General features: G+C 36.7%; 1 protein-coding gene across 2 annotated transcripts; it reads left to right on the top strand.

Annotated features, from left to right (window-relative positions):
- The first annotated feature begins 1,120 nt into the window (after positions 1-1,120).
- Positions 1,121-17,026, top strand: LOC103459761 (plexin-C1-like). 2 transcript variants are annotated; one of them, XM_017302674.2, is made up of 17 exons: positions 1,121-1,501; positions 3,120-3,374; positions 4,361-4,489; positions 6,644-6,778; positions 6,904-7,004; positions 7,079-7,184; positions 7,272-7,434; positions 7,889-7,991; positions 8,387-8,462; positions 8,602-8,649; positions 8,949-9,082; positions 10,902-11,081; positions 12,446-12,554; positions 13,125-13,301; positions 13,382-13,546; positions 14,249-14,348; positions 14,515-17,026. In XM_017302674.2, exons 1-17 carry the CDS (start codon positions 1,451-1,453, stop codon positions 14,565-14,567), a joined length of 2,085 nt encoding a protein of 694 aa, XP_017158163.2. In that variant the 5' UTR covers positions 1,121-1,450; the 3' UTR covers positions 14,568-17,026. The 2 variants fall into 2 exon arrangements, with proteins under 2 accessions (XP_017158163.2, XP_008399796.3); XM_008401574.3 differs by lacking the exon at positions 1,121-1,501 and having other exon boundaries at positions 1,857-3,374.
- The last annotated feature ends 184 nt before the right edge of the window (positions 17,027-17,210 follow it).

Raw genomic sequence — 17,210 nt, 5'->3', positions numbered from 1 at the left:
GGCTTTTGTAGAGGGAGAGGAACAATAGATCCTATTTTATGTTTAGAGGATGATATTAGAAAAGCTCAAATTAATAAGGAAACTGTTGTTGCTGTGTTTTTTGATGTGGAAAAAGCATACGATATGCTATGGAGGGAAGGGTTAATGATTAAATTACATCAGATAGGTATAGGAGGTAATATGTTTAATTGGACATGGGATTTTTAAGTTAAAATAGGATATGTTTCTAAATTATGTAAAATAGAAAATGGAACCCCTCAAGAAAGTGTGGTAAGTCCAACATTATTTTCAGTTATGATTAACGACATTTTTAAAGAATTATCTATCGGTTTTGGTAGGTCACTTTTTGCTGATGATGGTGTACTATAGAAAATGGTAAGAAATGTGGAACATCTTATTATTAAACTTCAGGAAGGTATAGATAAAATGGGTAAGTGGGGGGTAAAGTGGGCCTTTAAATTTTCAATTGAAAAGACAAAAGTAATGTTTTTCACAAATAAGAAAATAGGAGTTGATAAGTTGTATTTGTATGGGAAAGAGTTAGAAAGGGTTGGTTGGTTTCGGTTTTTGGGTGTAGTTTTTGATAAGAAACTAACTTGGGGAAATCACATAGAACATATTATGGAGAAAAGTAAAAAGGTTCTAAGTGGTCAAGTATGATCCGGTGTTGCTCACTTTAAATAATAAAAAGGATAATTTCGCTGCTTTTTCAGTCTCATTCTAAATCATTGTGACTAGACTAGCTAACTTTTAAACAAAGTTAGCAGTAAAATTTTGGACATGTGACTATTCCAGAATTAAAACAGCTTAACCAAAAAGATTTAGTTCTATATATGAAAAGAAACTGACAACAAGATGTTATAAACGAGCAATATTCATGGCAAAATTCCTGACAGATTGTTTACCTTATTCAAACTGAGTTTCTCTGACCCCATCTGCTGCTGCCTTTATTCTGAGCGTTTAGAGGGGGGGAGGAAGCGCTCTGCTAATGCGCTGTTGTGGGCCTTCAAAATAAAAGCATGCGAGTGGAAGATTTTAGAATTCTTCGCAACTGAGGTGAAATTATTGGGGGGGGACGAATGTGACTCTCTTCAATATTGGGGGGGGGGACATGTCCCCCCCGCCCCCCGCTTCCTACGCCTATGCTAGTAAGTCTCTTCAAACTGAAGTCCTTGCTAACGGAAACGTATCCCTGAATTTAATGATTTGAAGGGTTCCCCAATATTTTACGTACAAGTAGCCTATTCTAGGATTTAGTGTAGAAATTGTTTGGAGAAGTCTGAAGCAGCCTGTGTATTCTCAGATGTGTGATTGACGTTCCGACTATGTATGCTAGGTTAGCTCGGGCAAGAAAATAAAAACTGCGTCACAAGAAGATCAAAAGAGCTCCTCAACACCTGCTGAGAGTTAGCCTAATTAAAAAAAATATTTATGAGACAATTCTCTTCATATGACAGATAAAAAAGAGCTATACACAAACACGGGTTTGCTGAATTCGCAGGTAAGCAACCTATTTGGTATGTAAAAATATTGTTACTATTCCATAGGTTTTTTTTTTCTCTTTTTCCCCCCTTCTTTTTAAGTTTGGTTAGACAACAAACTTAAAAACTTAACCTACCTTAGCATGTAGGTTACGTAAAATATATATATAAAAAATGAAAGCCTACCCTACTGTTTTTCTCAGGATAATTTTTGAAAAATTAAAAACCTTTTAAAGCATTTTTCTTTATTTCATTCGACATTATTTGTGTATAGACATGCTATTTAACAAGAAAACAATTGAGAACCGAACCCAGTTGGGATAAGTAAATACATGTTTTAACGTTTTTATTTATTTATTTATTTTTATTTAAAATGGACTTCCGAGATTTAACACTAGACGGCACTGTTGACATAGCTGGAAAGTGATGCTCTATGTTTGCTGATATAATTAACATTTAATCAAAAGTAATTTCATATCTGCCATTTCTTGGCAAAAGTTGTGATGCGTCACACATTGTCACAGTTGTGAACCTAAATCAAGGCAAAGACAAAATTAATGCAACATTAATTTTGTCTTTAATTAAGACAAAATTAATGTTTATAAGCAATCAATGATTGCTTATATTCTCTATTTCTGAAAGTATGCCTGGGGCTAAAAGAAATGCACATCAAGCTGCCATGTTTAATAAACAAAAAAATATTGTGATATAAATCTATATTTGTGCTCCAATCTTTAAAAACTATGTGAGACAAACCATCTATTTTTATTTGTGGTTCTGCTGTGTGGGCTTTGTTCCTGACACATTTAGCACCTTTTGCTTTAGCTCTCCTCTCTGCAGAGACCCACAGATCAGTGTCTCAGTCAGTACTGCATCCTTTGGTGCAACATGATCCTGCTGCTTGGTCTGCTTTGTGCTGTCTGGGTCAAACCTGCTTGGAGTCACAAGAAAGATGGAAGTTTCAGTTTTGAGGGAAACATTCTGCAGGTTGCAGTGGCCACCAACTCTGTTTACATCGCTACAGAGGAGAAGCTGTACCAGCTGAGCCATGACCTGACTCTGCTGCACAGCCTGACCCAGAGAGGGATCCTGAAGGACGACAATGGGATGGGTGATGCGGAGTTTCATCGAATCTCAGAAACGGATTTGTTAAATGCAAAGTTTAGTGTCAATATTTTAATTCCATTTGTTAGGAATGATACAGTGGTCAGCTGCGGTGTGACCAACAATTACTGTGGCTTTTGTGAGATTCTGGACCTGAAGAACATCTCTAAGCTGGTTTACAGTGAACACATCCAGGTGGGACCTCAGAGGAGCAGCAGTGGGTCTGTCAGCTTTCTGGTGGATGTGAAGGAGGATTCAGGTCTGACTGAGACTTACATTCTGACAGCTATAAAGAACCATAGAGACAAGACAGAGTGTAGCACTGATTTAAAGACAATCAACCTTCACAACACAGATCACAGACAGTATGGGGAAATATTTTCCTGGTCTGGTCAGTCAGGTGATAAACCTGGGATCCAAACTGAAGCTGATGTAGAGTTTGTGGACGGATTTCAGATCAACTCAACAGTGTATCTGTTCTCCAACGTGGCATCAGGAGGTGAAACCAACAAAGTTCGTCTGATCTGGTTTCAGGCTGAAACCAGTAAAACTGAGACTCTGAAGTCTCTTCGTGGAGCGACTCTCAGTTCCTCTGGAGGTGAAGGCAGCAGACTGCTGGCCTCCTCGGTCGTCCCAGGTGGACAGCAGGTCCTGTGGAGTGGAGTGTTCAGTGTGGATAAAGGAGGAGAAAACACTGAGCTGCTGCTGTTTGACATCAGTCCTGATCTCAGTAGGGAGAAGAATGAAGATCCAGACTTTTTTTACACATCAAAAAGTACAAATTCCTGGGTAAGTTATTGTGAATAAAAATATAAAGGAAAGAAGTTTAGTCATTTTATGTTCAGTTGAATATGTTATCGTGGAAATTCTATTAAATTTCCCTTTGTGACAAATTATTGAATTGGTAAAACATGTTACCATGTTAGATGTCCAATCTATAAGTATTCTGCATTAAAATTTCCATTTCGTTAGCTTGGAGCCATGAGGGTTTCTTGCTGTGGGTCTGACATCTCAAAGGTTGACATTTATTAGTCACAAAATTTATTTTTGTCCAATTATATATTCTAATTTTTTTTTTTTACCAGATTAGCAAAGACCCATTTCCTTTGTTAGTAACTTGCAATGAAACTTCAAATTTATTATCAATGTATAATGATAAACACTAATTGAGCACACTGATAATTATGTCCTTTGTGACATTTCATTGCCAGAGACAAATGGTAAAGCTTTTATCTGCTATAAAATTACATTATAATAATTTTTGTTTCACTGTTGATCATGTTGTCTAGAAGAGATGAGATGAAAGCTGTTAATTTACTATATTATTCTATGAAATGGACATCAATGAAATGAGGACATTTTTCTCTTTGTTCACCAGAAAAGCTCCTGGTGGCTTTTTAGCTTTTTTGCTTTTCTTATTCCTACACATTGATTCTGCACAATAACAGAAATAAGTTGATCTTTTTCTAACTGCATTTGAGCTTTCTGTGAATAGTATTCATTATGGCAACAAAGAATTTCATAATTGAACTGTTTTGTGGTGTGCTACGATGTTTTCTGTTGTCTTTATAAAAAGTATGTTCATTCAAATACTCCTGTGGCCTCGACTCTTAAAAACTCTACATCATCTAACACATGACTGTATGATCATTGATACTCTGCAGGATCATCGGCTATTCACCCTTTAATAAATCTGTAGCATTTTTTTAGACCAAATGTTTGCAACTCTTCTCGGTAGGCAGATTTTACAGCTAATCACTGTTTCTGTTTCTCAGTCAGGACCAAATAATCTAAAACCAAAGGTTGTTCTTCTGAAACACAATGACATGACCTCTGTGTTGGCGATGAAGCAGAAGGCCTGGATGGTGTTCTTCATTGGAACAGCAGACGGTTTGCTTATGAAGGTGTGTAGAAAAATACTGAATACTGCAGTACGGTTGGAGACAGGAGGATTTGTTTCAGTGTAAATGAGTTTCTGCCTTTAAAATGAGTATGTTGGAATTCTCTTTTCCCATCTACTGAAAAAAAAAGTCTAACTCTACACACAACAGCCTGACTAAAAAAGCTTTGGAGTTTGGACACATTGTGATGAAAGGTGAGAGTCTTAAATGCAAGATGCTTGACATGGTTGACATGACAAGATGTCAACCACCCATTCTTCTAATGGAGAAGAATGCAATACATTACATCTAAAAAAAATACCAGGGGCTATGCATTGGTAAATAGGATGATTTACCATCCTATTTTTTTTAAAAAACATTTTTTTTTAAATAAAAAAACATTTTTATTAAAAGATGTTTTTATTTTCAGCTCTGATAGCCGGGGGACGGGGGGAGTGGTGTGAAGAAATTATTTCTTTAGTTTCTGAAAAAGAAATTCTTTTGAAGACGTTTATAAGACATATGGGCCCCATTTCAGAAAGCAGAATAAGTTAAAATCTTGCATAAGTTCTGGGCCAACTATGCATATCCTGGGTTTTCAGTTTCAGAAAGCCAGATAGCTGCTGGGTCAACTTACCCTGTGAACCTATGCTGCTCAGGAGCAGGATTGTTTGAACAAACCCTGAGTTTGTTCTATCGTTTTGTGAGAGCTGGCACAGGAAAGTGTCAGGAATGGCGTGTCCTTTAGTGGAGCAGCCTGTAGATGTTGGAGAGTGTGCTGCACTTCATGTTCATGTTGATGCCAACAGGGTCCTGACTGGAATGTTACTGTAAAACTGTTCAAAAGTTACTGTAAAATGTTACTGTTATTGTACAGTAGAGGTGCCTATAAGGTGTAAAAATAGTCAGGTCCTTCTTAGCAGAATGACAATGTGTCGCTACACACGTAGCTTAGGAAAATTTTATATTATAACTGAGCTTTTTTGATGAGAGCTATCGCACTGTTAGACTTGGATCATTGTGACTTAAGTTTATAAGTAGCTTGCTGTCTGAAAACCACAGGCAGTACAGTTTAATGGGGTTCCCTATAGCTACAAACCCACAAGACTAATAAAAGAACTCCACAGAACTACAAATATTAGTGAAAGCAATAATGTAGTTGTTGTCGCATTTCGACAATTCAAACATAATCTACTCACATGTTTTGGTTTCCGTGGTACAGTATACGTTTATCTTGTTCGGACAAATAAAATGATCCTCTTTTTTTGAATATTAATTAAGTATAGTGTCAAGAATACTCACTTTCTGCTAAATCACACTTATGCATTGATTTTGTCTTTGTCATGCTAACTCTCGCTATTTTGAAGAAACAGTACTGCTTGTTTTTGTGAAATATGTTTTGATATTCTCCTTTGCCGTCATTAAAATTCTAATTCCATTGGTGAGAAAAGCACCCTTTCAAGCTTCTTATTTTCTTCTGTTGCCATGGTGAATCACCTTATCTACGCTCTGTTGATGAGAGTTTCTTCTATACATGTGCCCACGTTTAACTCAGGAGTAACTTATTTGAAATATTTGAAATAACTGTTGCTAGCTGGTATTGCTAATAATAGTTTGAAATGTACAAGTTTTATGACTCAGTGACAGTTTTCCATTTCAGTATTTTGATGTCATTTCTAGATCAGTTTAGAGGGAAATAAGCTGCCAGTAGCCGTTAATGTCTACTTTAGTTTCTGAACACTTCTCCTTTTTCTGTAGCTTCTGTTCAAAGCAAGCGTCAATGTGCTAGAACATCTTGTCTTTATATAGCTTTGTAAACCACTGACGACTATTGAGTACCACCAGTTGTATCACAATTTTTAACGATGGCTAATGAAAAGTATTGTTTTACATGTTTTAAAAAAACATGTCGCCTCATAAAATAAGTGTGCAAATAATTTTTGCAACTTTTAAATGAGAAATGCATACAGTATTATGTGCACCCATGTGAGTCTGTACATTAATATAAATGGAGAAAAAGGTGATACCAAGTATCAATCCATGTGGGACACCATTGCTAACTTATGTACTGGTCACCAGTTGTGTCCAGGGAAACTATTTTTGCTGAAATATAACTTTGACATGTTCAGTGCCTACTTTTCCCATAAATACTCTAACTATGGTCTATATTGTCATCAGCTTGCTGTAGACAGGAACTTTAAGCCCACCTGTCCAGAGATTCTCTACAGACAGAGTGAAAAACGCAAAGTGTTTCCCAAAATCCATCTGGATCAAGTGGATCAGAACCATGTGTATTTGCAGCTTAAAAATAAGGTTAGTTATTTTTAACTAACCTTATGGGTACGTACTCATACGTACCCATAAAATGTATGGGTACGTTTTATTTTTCATAAAACGTACCCATACATTTTCAGATGTTAAGTGTGTTTTTGTTCCAGATTGATCGTGTTCCAGTGTCAAAGTGTAGCACTCACAGAAATGTGAGGGCTTGTCTGTTTGCACAGGATCCCCTCTGTGTTTGGTGCGTCTCTGAAGACAGGTCAGGAACTTCTCTTACCACTGAATCCTTCAGACATTTCTGAACTTTCTAAAACCTCATTTGAACTTTTTCAGCTGTACATTTGAGGACCACTGCACAGACTCAGAGTGGTTGTCAATCCCTGATGAAGCTCAACAGGAAATGACTTCCCACCGAGTTGTGAAGGATTCCAGTGGAATGGTTTGTTTCAAACACACTGACTAAATTCAGTTACATTTGATTTTTCTTTCAGATTATGTTATTCTTCTGTATTCCTGTCTTTCTCAGGTCAAAGTAATGATTCAGACACACCTGACTGTGCCGCAGAAGGTTCAATCTAACTTCACCTGTGAATTCTCTTCAAATTCTAGTCAGATTTGTATGCAACAGGGGCTTTTAGCACAGTTCCCCCAATGCACATGCATCCTTATCGACACTCTTCTTACTGATGGTAATCAGCTTTTGTTAAATGATCAAAGTAATGAAATAACCTGATTGTTTAGAATATATAAAGGTCAGTTCCTTATAGAACTGACAGAAACAATGTGATAATCTATAAAATAACATTTACTGCTTCTGTCTTTTTTAAATGTAATATGGCAGAAAAGTTCAACAGGTTTGATATTTGAAAAGTAATCCTCTGTTTTTCAGTTCTGTGGAAGCACATTTTATCAATTTGAAAGCTTCAGATTTATGTTTTTTCTTGTCTCAGTGAAATCAGTTAAAATGATCATATCTTTTAATGTTCTCTGCAACTTTAAAGCTTCCTTTGTCTCAAGAAAACAGATTCAAAATTGTTGCTATTTTCAACACATTATTCCAATTATGTTGTCCAAGTTTACATATTCTTACATATTATTATTGCTTTCTTAAAGGAAGTTTTGTAAAACTGTCTTAATTCACAGTCCTGGATGTCACCATAAAGATCAACATTGGGAAATCTGAGCTGACAGAGCAAAGAAAACTAATCAACTGTTCAAGTGTTCATGGACAACCAAGTTCCTATCTGTAAGTTCATTTATACACCAAACTTGTGGGTGGAGGTTGTTTTTTTGTTGTTGTTGTTTTTTAATAATGACAAGAAAGCTGTTGGTGCAATCTCATCTCAAATGAGATCTTTGCTTCTCTTCCCCTTGTATTAGCATTACAGTTTTCCACTGTCCTTCATCATGGATGTTGGGTTTATTGGCGACTTTAAATTCTGTCTCTGTGTTTGGTTGGAGGCTGTTAGGATATCAGTGGGCTGTCCATGTATTGAATGATGCTCCTGTAGCTCATCCAATGTTTCTTCAGGGAGAATGCCTCTGCTCTTGCATTTAACATAATCTGTTACCACAAGTTTGTGGTGTTAATGTTTTCCAAAAGCTGAGCTGAAAGCCAGTCTGATTTGTTTTTCTCTTCAGGTGCCGATATTGTATCAGATCTGGGTGCCAATGGATGGATAGCAGCTGTTCCTGGGCCAGTGAACTTACTCACAATGTAATAATCATCAATTTGTCAAATATAGACTTCTTAATGTTAATGTTTACTGTCATGACCATCATAGTAAGTCTTATATAAGTCAGTAGTAACCTGACCAGAACAACATTGTTTATTCATTTCAAAATCTTCTGTGTAGACTCAGAAGGACGTTTGCCTGGAGATGGAAGCTGAGATGAACATTTCTGTGAGTCTGAATCAATATTAATGCACATTTTTCTTAACACTCATCCTTAACCAGGTCTCTCAAACTCTTTTCTGCTGAGTAGCCGTAAGTTTTAGATGCATTCCTGGTCAGACACACCTGAAACAAAATGGCTGAACGAGCAGGCAGTCATGTTCTATAGAGCCCTGCTAACAGTCGAATCATTTGATTCATCTAAAAGCTGTAGAATGGGTTTTTGAGAAATCTGTATTAAACTAATTCAGTATGTCATCAAATAAGCATAATGGATGAATGCTAAATATCTTTTGTTTCCCTGTCAGATGCCAGATGTCATCTCCATTACACCTAGCGTTGTGTCTCTGTATGGGAAAAACCATGCTTTGTTGTCAGGTCATAACCTGAGCAACGTGATCGGAGTGAGAATCTCGACACCCATGGACTGTAGTCCTCAGGAGTGAGTCACTCAACAGAAGACTAAGGCCAGTCGGAATGTGTCTTACGTAAACTGATGGGGGAAATAATTTGCGAGATGAACATTTGTTATACTGAAAACATTTGCAAACAGGCACATACCTGGTATATTTTACAAGCTCAAGAGCCCAAAGAGTTTCAAACCAAATATTATTATCAGGCACATAAAACAATTAATATGCTTCTCAAGGACAAGAGAAACTTGAGAAGCAAGTGGCCTGAAAGCTGAGAGACAGAAGCTTAAGTGTCAAGAATGAAAACCTACCACAAAACAGAGGAGGACTTTCATGTAAGAGTCAACAGGAAGTCTTGACACTCAGCACGGATGAACATTTTGAAGGACTTCAATCAGCAAGTGTCATGTCTGCATGTGACCCTGCAGAATCCATCTACCCCACCCACATAAACACCTACAACCACACATGCACTCTGACTTACTTCATTGGCAGCAACGTTTGATCTGCTGCCTACCTCCTTTGCACAAATAAAAACATTTTGCTGAAAATGTTGACAGCAGTTATAATTTTTATTGATTTTGATCAATCAAAACTAATAAATTCCCCAAATTATTTGCTATGCTTGGTATTCCAAGCTCCTTTTTCTTAAACACTAAATCTACATCATCATCTGTGCCGCCACCATTTATAGTCAATTTAGTTATTTGCCATTTACATAAATGAAATGTACAAAGGTTTCTGTCGGCACATTTTGTTTCTCAAGTTCAGTAAATATTCAAATGTCTAACATGAAAAAGGAAATTAACAAATGGACAGAAAGATATTTGTCACATAAATGTAAAGAAATGACTAAACAGCCAAAGTGGTTAGCTAAAAATGCAACTTGCTTTAGCTTTTGTTTCAGAAACTTTCCATTTGGTTCTTTCACATTCACCACAATAACTGCACCCATTTCCTGATAATGCTGTTCCATGACAATCACCTAAGTAACGACAATCTATCTTTAAAATCTTACACAGTAGGTATTTCTAACATTTACTACATGCCAAGTAAATGGCATGTATTTTTACATCTGACTGGAATGTGGAGCTTCCAGTCCTGCCTTCAACTTGCATCTCATAGTTGTTATAACTACATCACAAGGTGGATCAGAGGTTTCACATCAATGGGTCCACTTCAACCCCCATGCCATAATTGTAAGGTGTAAAAAGTATGTATAAAATACAGATAGAAAGGATGACCTGAAAAGGTGGACAGAGAAAACCTATTTGAGTTCATAGGAAGGCTTTCCTACAGAGTCTGTATAGTAAAACATAAGCTAATTGAAGGCTAGGGCTGCACAGTGGCGCAGTTGGTAGAGCTGTTGCTTTGCAGCAAGAAGGTTCTGGGTTCAATTCCCAGCCTGGGCTCTTTCTGCATGGAGTTGGCATGTTCTCCCTGTGCATGCATGAGTTTTCTCCTGGTACTCCAGTTTCCTCCCACAGTCCAAAAACATGACTGTTAGGTTAATTGGTCTGTCTAAATTGCCCCTAGGTGTGCATGGTTGTGTGTCCTGTGTGTCTCTGTGTTGCCCTGCGACAGACTGGCGACCTGTCCAGGGTGAACCCCACCTCTCGCCCGGAACGTTAGCTGGAGATGGGCACCAGCAACCCTCCCAACCCCACTGAGGGACAAGGGTGAAAGAAAATGGATGGATGGATAATTGAAGGCTACAGCTGCTGTTTTTAAAAATGTGGACAAATAGAAAGTTTCTCCATCAGCCTTTCAGTTTTCTTATATCTTCTTGTTTCAATTTAACTCTTACTATTTTTGCTTTCTGTGTGTTTTTTTTATTTTTCTGGACAGATCTTCTGTGTGGAACAACACTGGTGTCAGTTTGACCTTTCACATCCCCACCACTGAAACTAGGAGAGTGGTCAAAGTGTGTGTTCTTCTGCCTGATGGTAGTTGCCACGGAAACGCTACAATCACCTTTCAGCCGTTACCAGTCTGCACTGACATAGTACCTCGGAGCAGCTGGAGGAGGTATTTGAACATTCCTGCAAGTTTCCACCAGTTACAGATGGAAACCCTTAATTGTCCAATTACCGGTGCTCTAATGTAAAGTGCTTTGAGTAGTTACTGTTACTAGAGAATGCTACAGAGTCAATCCATTTATGACCACAAGGTATCCACATCTGTATGTACGTCTCACAGGACAATGCACCACATCACAAAGCTCAGATCATCTCCAACTGGTTTAACAAACAAGAACACGAGTTCACTGTACTCCAGTGGATTCTCCAGACTTTGGACTTTTTTCGATAAAAGCACTTTTGGGATGTGGAATGATTGATTATCTTGGATGTGTAATTGGCAATTCTACAGTAACTCGAGTTAAGCCGTCGTGTCGAGATGAACCAGAGTCTCTGAGGTTTCCAACACCTCAAGTTTATGCTACAAAGACTCAAGGCAGCAGTGAAGGCAAATTGGGTCCAAGCAGATACTAGAACGATGTAATTGTTAGTGGTCAGAGATTGAACATAGTATTATAATTAATATAGTATGGTATATAGCTTGTAGTTAATTTTTGGCAACATCTTGCTAATCGAGGTGCTTAACTTCTTTAGTTTTTCAACACCTTCTACTTGTGACTTTTGTCAGTCACAAGTAGAAGGTGTGAAGGAGTCACTTCCTCAAAGAAATTTCTGACTACAAGACTCGTACTTATAGCTTCAGAAACAACTCCATTTTCTTAGATCAAAAGATATTTGGAAAGCACTTTCAAGAGACATGAAGGTTTTTTTGCTTCAGTTATATTCCTTGCTAGGTTAATTTTTACCATTAAACAGCTAAAAAAGAATGGATCATTCCAATTATCAAAAATTAAAGTTACTGGGGTTTTTTTGCTTGTTTTTTTTTTTTTTTACAAAGCTGGTCATTCTAGTACAGTAATTATCTGTTGTTCTAAAGCCACAACTTGCCCATGAAAGACTCCTATAAAGTAAGTGAATCAGCTCTGTTTAGTGACTTATTTGTTATCTGCCTGCTTATGTTCCCAATAGTGAATGTCACTCTAAAATAGTTTATACTTACATGTTTGGAAGGGAACTTTAATCTTTTTGTGCAATTTATTTATTTATTTTTTTAACAGATGAGTAGAATACGGTTTGTGATGCTTAATATTTCATTCATGTTTAATTTGCCTTTTAAACAGTTTGAAGCACGTCTGTTTTAATTCAGTTGGCTGTTTGTAAGCACATGGCATTTCCTATGAGCACCTGAATGCAGTGGCACTTAGCATTTTATGTGGAATAAGGCAGTGGAAATGTTAGTAGAGTGATGAGTTTAGAACACCTTCTCTGTATATCAAATGTCCTCTAATCTGACTGCTGCTTCATGCCCTGTAGTGGGAAGAGGAAGGTCAAACTCATTGGGACCCATCTGGAGTTTGTGGATGGGCTGATGCAGAGCCACTCCCAGCAGCAAGTGTTGCTTCCCAGGAACAGCAGCAGTGAGGTAGTTCTGCAGATGGAGCCAATCTGTCTGTTGTGAATATATTTTTAAAGTTATTGTTTTGAATCCAAGACCAAATTGCATAAGATATAAAACAATTGCTAAAATAAAACACAGAGGAGCGAATAAACAGCTTTCACAAATAACAAATGAGGTGAATGCTGCTACTACTAAAGTAGAAGTGAACCATGATTAAAACTCATGGTTCACCTGATCCAGAGTTTACCAGCTTCACTACAGAGAGAGATTGTTACATATGGTCAGAGGTGAATGGGTCAAAAGGTTTTGGGGCTATAGAATTGAGTATCCTGTGAATCACAGTAAAATTATTATTGTCTTTCTGGAATAAGAAATGCATATTCACATATCTGTGTATGTGGAAAGGTTAAATAATGAATGTAAGGGGCCTTAAGGGTGAGCCTAGGGGCACAGCAGCAGAGATGGTAAATTTACTTCAAGGATACAAACTATTTGTGGCTGAAAAGATACAAATATACATGATATGTTATCTGACTATTGTAAATGTTTTGACATAAAATCTCTTTGCCCTAACATTTTTTAAATAATTTGCAGAATCTCACCTATGATACGCCTCCAGCAGAAAACAGTCAGATTTGCTGCAGCACTGTTTTTCTGAAAGTAGCCAATCAAACAGTGGCCTGTTTGGTCAAACTAACATACTATCCTGATCCAGAGTTTACCAGCTTCACTACAGAGAGGCAGGGAAATGATGCCCGTGTTGTTATTCACGTAAGTATTTTTTAAAAATTACCCAACAAGTGACTTGAGTTTCTAAAAGTTTGTTTCTGTTTGTTTCTGTTTGATTTCAGAAAAGTTCAGATAAACTGGAGATGACAGCAGCAGAGTTGCTTGTGTGGGGCATTGAGGGTGAAAAACAACATCCCTGTGTCAAAGTCAAAGAAAACCATAGCAAAACAGACTCCTTTATCTGTGACATCCAAGGAGTTAACAATACTAACTTTAGGGCTATAAAGGTAAATTGTTTTTAGTATTTGGTTGTAATTTAACTGTTTTGTTGCACTCCGTTGGTCTGGTTGTGTGTTTATGCTTGTTCAGTTATTTTTTGGGATTATGATTTTCTTTTGCCTACTTTGCTGGGCAAAAGAAAATAACTGAGTTTGAACAGAGGAGCAAATACTGAAAGATGTGGAGGACACAACCAACTCCCAAACATTCTCTCTGAAAAATCCCAGCTGATTTGACAAATACCTAAAAGATCTATAACAGCCAGATGTTTATGTGGATACAGCCACGGCCTCATAACAGTTCTGCTAATATAACCAAGCATTGAATCGCTTCCATTTTAAATTCCAATACAACTTTTGCTCATACATGAACTTGTAAATTGGAAAAATTTTAAATGAATCCCTGTAGATTTTTTTGCTAATCTTGACTAATCTTTCAACAACAGCTTACAGCTGGGTTAAAGCCAGAGAGTTAATTAGTGAATTCAAAACATAGATCCAGACTTTTCTGACATAATGGAAAATCTTTACGCTGCAATTCAGAACCTTATGTATTCTTTCTTCTCTTGCAAGGATGTTCTTACTGGGTTGAACCAAATATCTTTAACAGTAAACTACACAAAACTTTCATCTGTTCATAATTAATGTCTGAAATTACCTCAATATATCACTCATAAATCTTTTCCAATGACCAATGAAATTTGACTCCAGATTAAATATGGTGACACAACTGTGTGGATGCAGACTTTGACTTCATTGCATCTGTGCCTTCTGATTCTACATTTTCTTCTCAAGTGTTCTATTCTCACTGGTAAGTTTTCTAAATGAGCTTAATAGCTAATTATTCCAAAATGCATTTCTTTACTTACATTTTTTTCAGTGTAAATTTAATAAATCAAATGTTAGTATTAAGATGCTTTTGTGTTCTATGTTATTAATGAAGTTTTATGGTTCCAATTAACCTGATTTTCTTTCAGGGCTGGTTGTTTTCTGTCGGTGGCAAAAGAGACAAACAAGCTCTGATTACTGACCATTTCTCAGCCATAGGATCACTGAGGACAAGTATTGAATGTGCACATCTTGATCTTTGCTTTGTCCTTACATTTTTAGACTTTAGTTTCTTCTAACATTCTTCTGTATCATTCAAATATATCCACCCTGAACTGTAAGTGAACTAAATGGCTGAATAGGGTGTCTGGGAGTTGTTGAATTGCCTTAAGACTGAAAGGACTAGCTATAAAAATACAACAACAAAAAATCTCCAGAAAGTCATGTATTACAATTTGTGTTACCATACCAATGTTGATGCCACAACTCTACACAACTGTTAATACGTGGCCCACTGTCCCTTTCAGTTAGTGTGTTGCTTTCTATGAGTGGATGGACCAGAAACTCCTCCAGTTTAATGAAGAAAACAAAGTTGCCATTGTTTTGAGTCCTGAAAATCTGCGGTTAGAAATCAACACTCCATTAGGCATTATGAGGATTAAAACAACAAAGAATATATGCCTATGTAGTTACGTTTATTTGAAAAGCGTTTTACTAAATTGGCCAACTTGAGTAATAATTAATAGTGTTAGGAATTTTCTGAGAAATGCATAGAGGAAAAAATGGTGAGTGCTTTAATTTTTAGTATAAAATATTTTAATTTCTGTGAAGAGTCACATAGCTGCAGGACATCCAGAATGCTGCTGCCACAGTCCTGACCAACAACAGGAAGCTGGATCATATGATTTCTGAGTCATTGAACTGGCCCACTGCTTGGAAAATGGTATATTTTTAAATTGCATGATTGAACTAGACCAGTCAGGAGTGAAAATATTGACAGAAGCTTGTGTCTTAAATTGTAAAAATGTTTTTTGTTTGTTTGTTTTGTTTTTTGGTATTTTTCATCTCAACTTAGCTGTTTATTTTCTTAAAAATATATTTTTGTGACTTTTTTCCATACAATTCTTACAATTCTTAAAATTGTACAGAACTTTTTATCACCTTGTGTATGAATGGTGGTATTGGAGACCTGCCCACAGTGTACCACTAGCACTCCTCGTGATCCTGAAAGAATGAGTGTGATGGATGATGGATGAATAGTGGTATATAAATAGTTTTCAGCAATGGAGCTGGAAAATTTGCATCCGTTGCCCAGGCTATATTTTCAATTAGTTTTACACTTTTTATTGATAAAGAGTAATGTATTGACTAAAGTCCACAAAGCCTCTTTATTTCCCATTATTCTTCCTGTTGCTTCACTCCATTCTTCTGATAATTTTTTATTTTTTTTTTTATTTCATAACCCAATCCTTGCTTTATGGTGAATCTTTACAATTGAAAATAGTTCAAGTGTAAATACTGGCTTTATTATTTGATGAAATTGATTCATTCAATAAAAGCAATTAGATGTGGCGGCAATACAGTGCACTGTTAACACATCTGCATCTGTTACTCAAATAAGGGAGAGGAATTTTGTTTTGGCCCTAGAGTGAAGGGCATTTTTCTTCATTTGACTTGATGAAATTGGCACAGAGAACTTTCTAAACTTTCACGATAGCAGACAGGTCAACACAGCAAACCAAAATAGTCCTGTTCAGCAATGCCACCTTAAAGTGAAACTTCTATTATATCACTAAATTTCACTCTTGGATGGCAAATTGATTTGGCAATTGATCCTCATATCATTTTCAATACCTGCACTAGATTGTCAAAGAAGAACACAATTATTTTATCTCTATCTGAAAATGACATTTTGATTCTATCAGACCATATTACCAAGATGCAATTGTATTTTTGGCAGAATTCTTGCAAGCTATGCTTAAATTATAACACAAACAGCAAAAACTGATAAGTCACAGGAAGACAAATATCAGCTAAACAAATACAAAAACATACAGAAATACTGTTAACAAAAGAAAAATCATGTTTGTCAACTTGTGGACAGATATCTCACAAACAACTTTCTAATTTGGAAATAAAAGGTTTAGATTTAACACAAGGCTTGATAAATGATCTTCTATTGTATATTACATTAAATACATGTAGATTTAGTAATGCAGAATAAAAGTTTCTGCCCTCCCAGTGCAGTTCATGGTACAAAGTGAAGCCTGATTTTACCAGTCTACAATGTTTATATGCCACTTGTAATATTGATTATAAACTCTTTCTTAAATGGTATTTGTCACGATCCGTGTTTCTGTGTATTTATATTTAGGGTTTTTTGTGTTCAGTTTCTGTCCTTTGTGTCTGTCTCTGCGTCTTCCCCGTTGATTGCTTCCCAGGTGTGTCTCGTTCCATTGATTAGCCCTGTGTGTATTTAAGTCCTTGTTTTTGTCAGTCTCAGTCCTCACAGTAGACCTGGTTAAGTCCTGTGTCGGTGTCAGCTCTCGTCTATCAGTCCTCTATCAGTTGCTACCGGTATTAGCTGTGTGCTAATTCTCTGTCGTGCCGCCTGGTTTGACTGTTTGAGCATCTTCATCAATAAATGTATAATTTCATCTACATCCTGGGTCTACTTGCGTCTCTATTCACCACCAACCACCACTCCATATGACAGTATTAAGTCATATAAAATCCTACGAAATGCCAACTGTAACATTGATTTTTTTTAATGTGTACATAGTAAAAAAAATAAAATTATTTTAATGTCTGTAAAGTGTAAGAAAGCGACAGCACACCCAGAATG

The sequence above is a fragment of the Poecilia reticulata genome, chromosome 23 (genome assembly GCF_904066995.2).
Source record: "Poecilia reticulata chromosome 23, P_reticulata-male-v2, whole genome shotgun sequence".
In the NCBI taxonomy this organism is placed as follows: domain Eukaryota; kingdom Metazoa; phylum Chordata; class Actinopteri; order Cyprinodontiformes; family Poeciliidae; genus Poecilia; species Poecilia reticulata.
This window is presented reverse-complemented; position numbering and strand designations above follow the sequence as displayed.

Coding starts and splice junctions, on each gene's coding strand:
- LOC103459761 (XM_008401574.3), top strand. CDS start 2,370: ATGATCCTGCTGCTTGGTCTGCTTTGTGCTGTCTGGGTCAAACCTGCT. Junction 7,435..7,888: donor CGACACTCTTCTTACTGATG/GTAATCAGCTTT, acceptor CTTAATTCACAG/TCCTGGATGTCACCATAAAG. Junction 11,082..12,445: donor CCTCGGAGCAGCTGGAGGAG/GTATTTGAACAT, acceptor CATGCCCTGTAG/TGGGAAGAGGAAGGTCAAAC.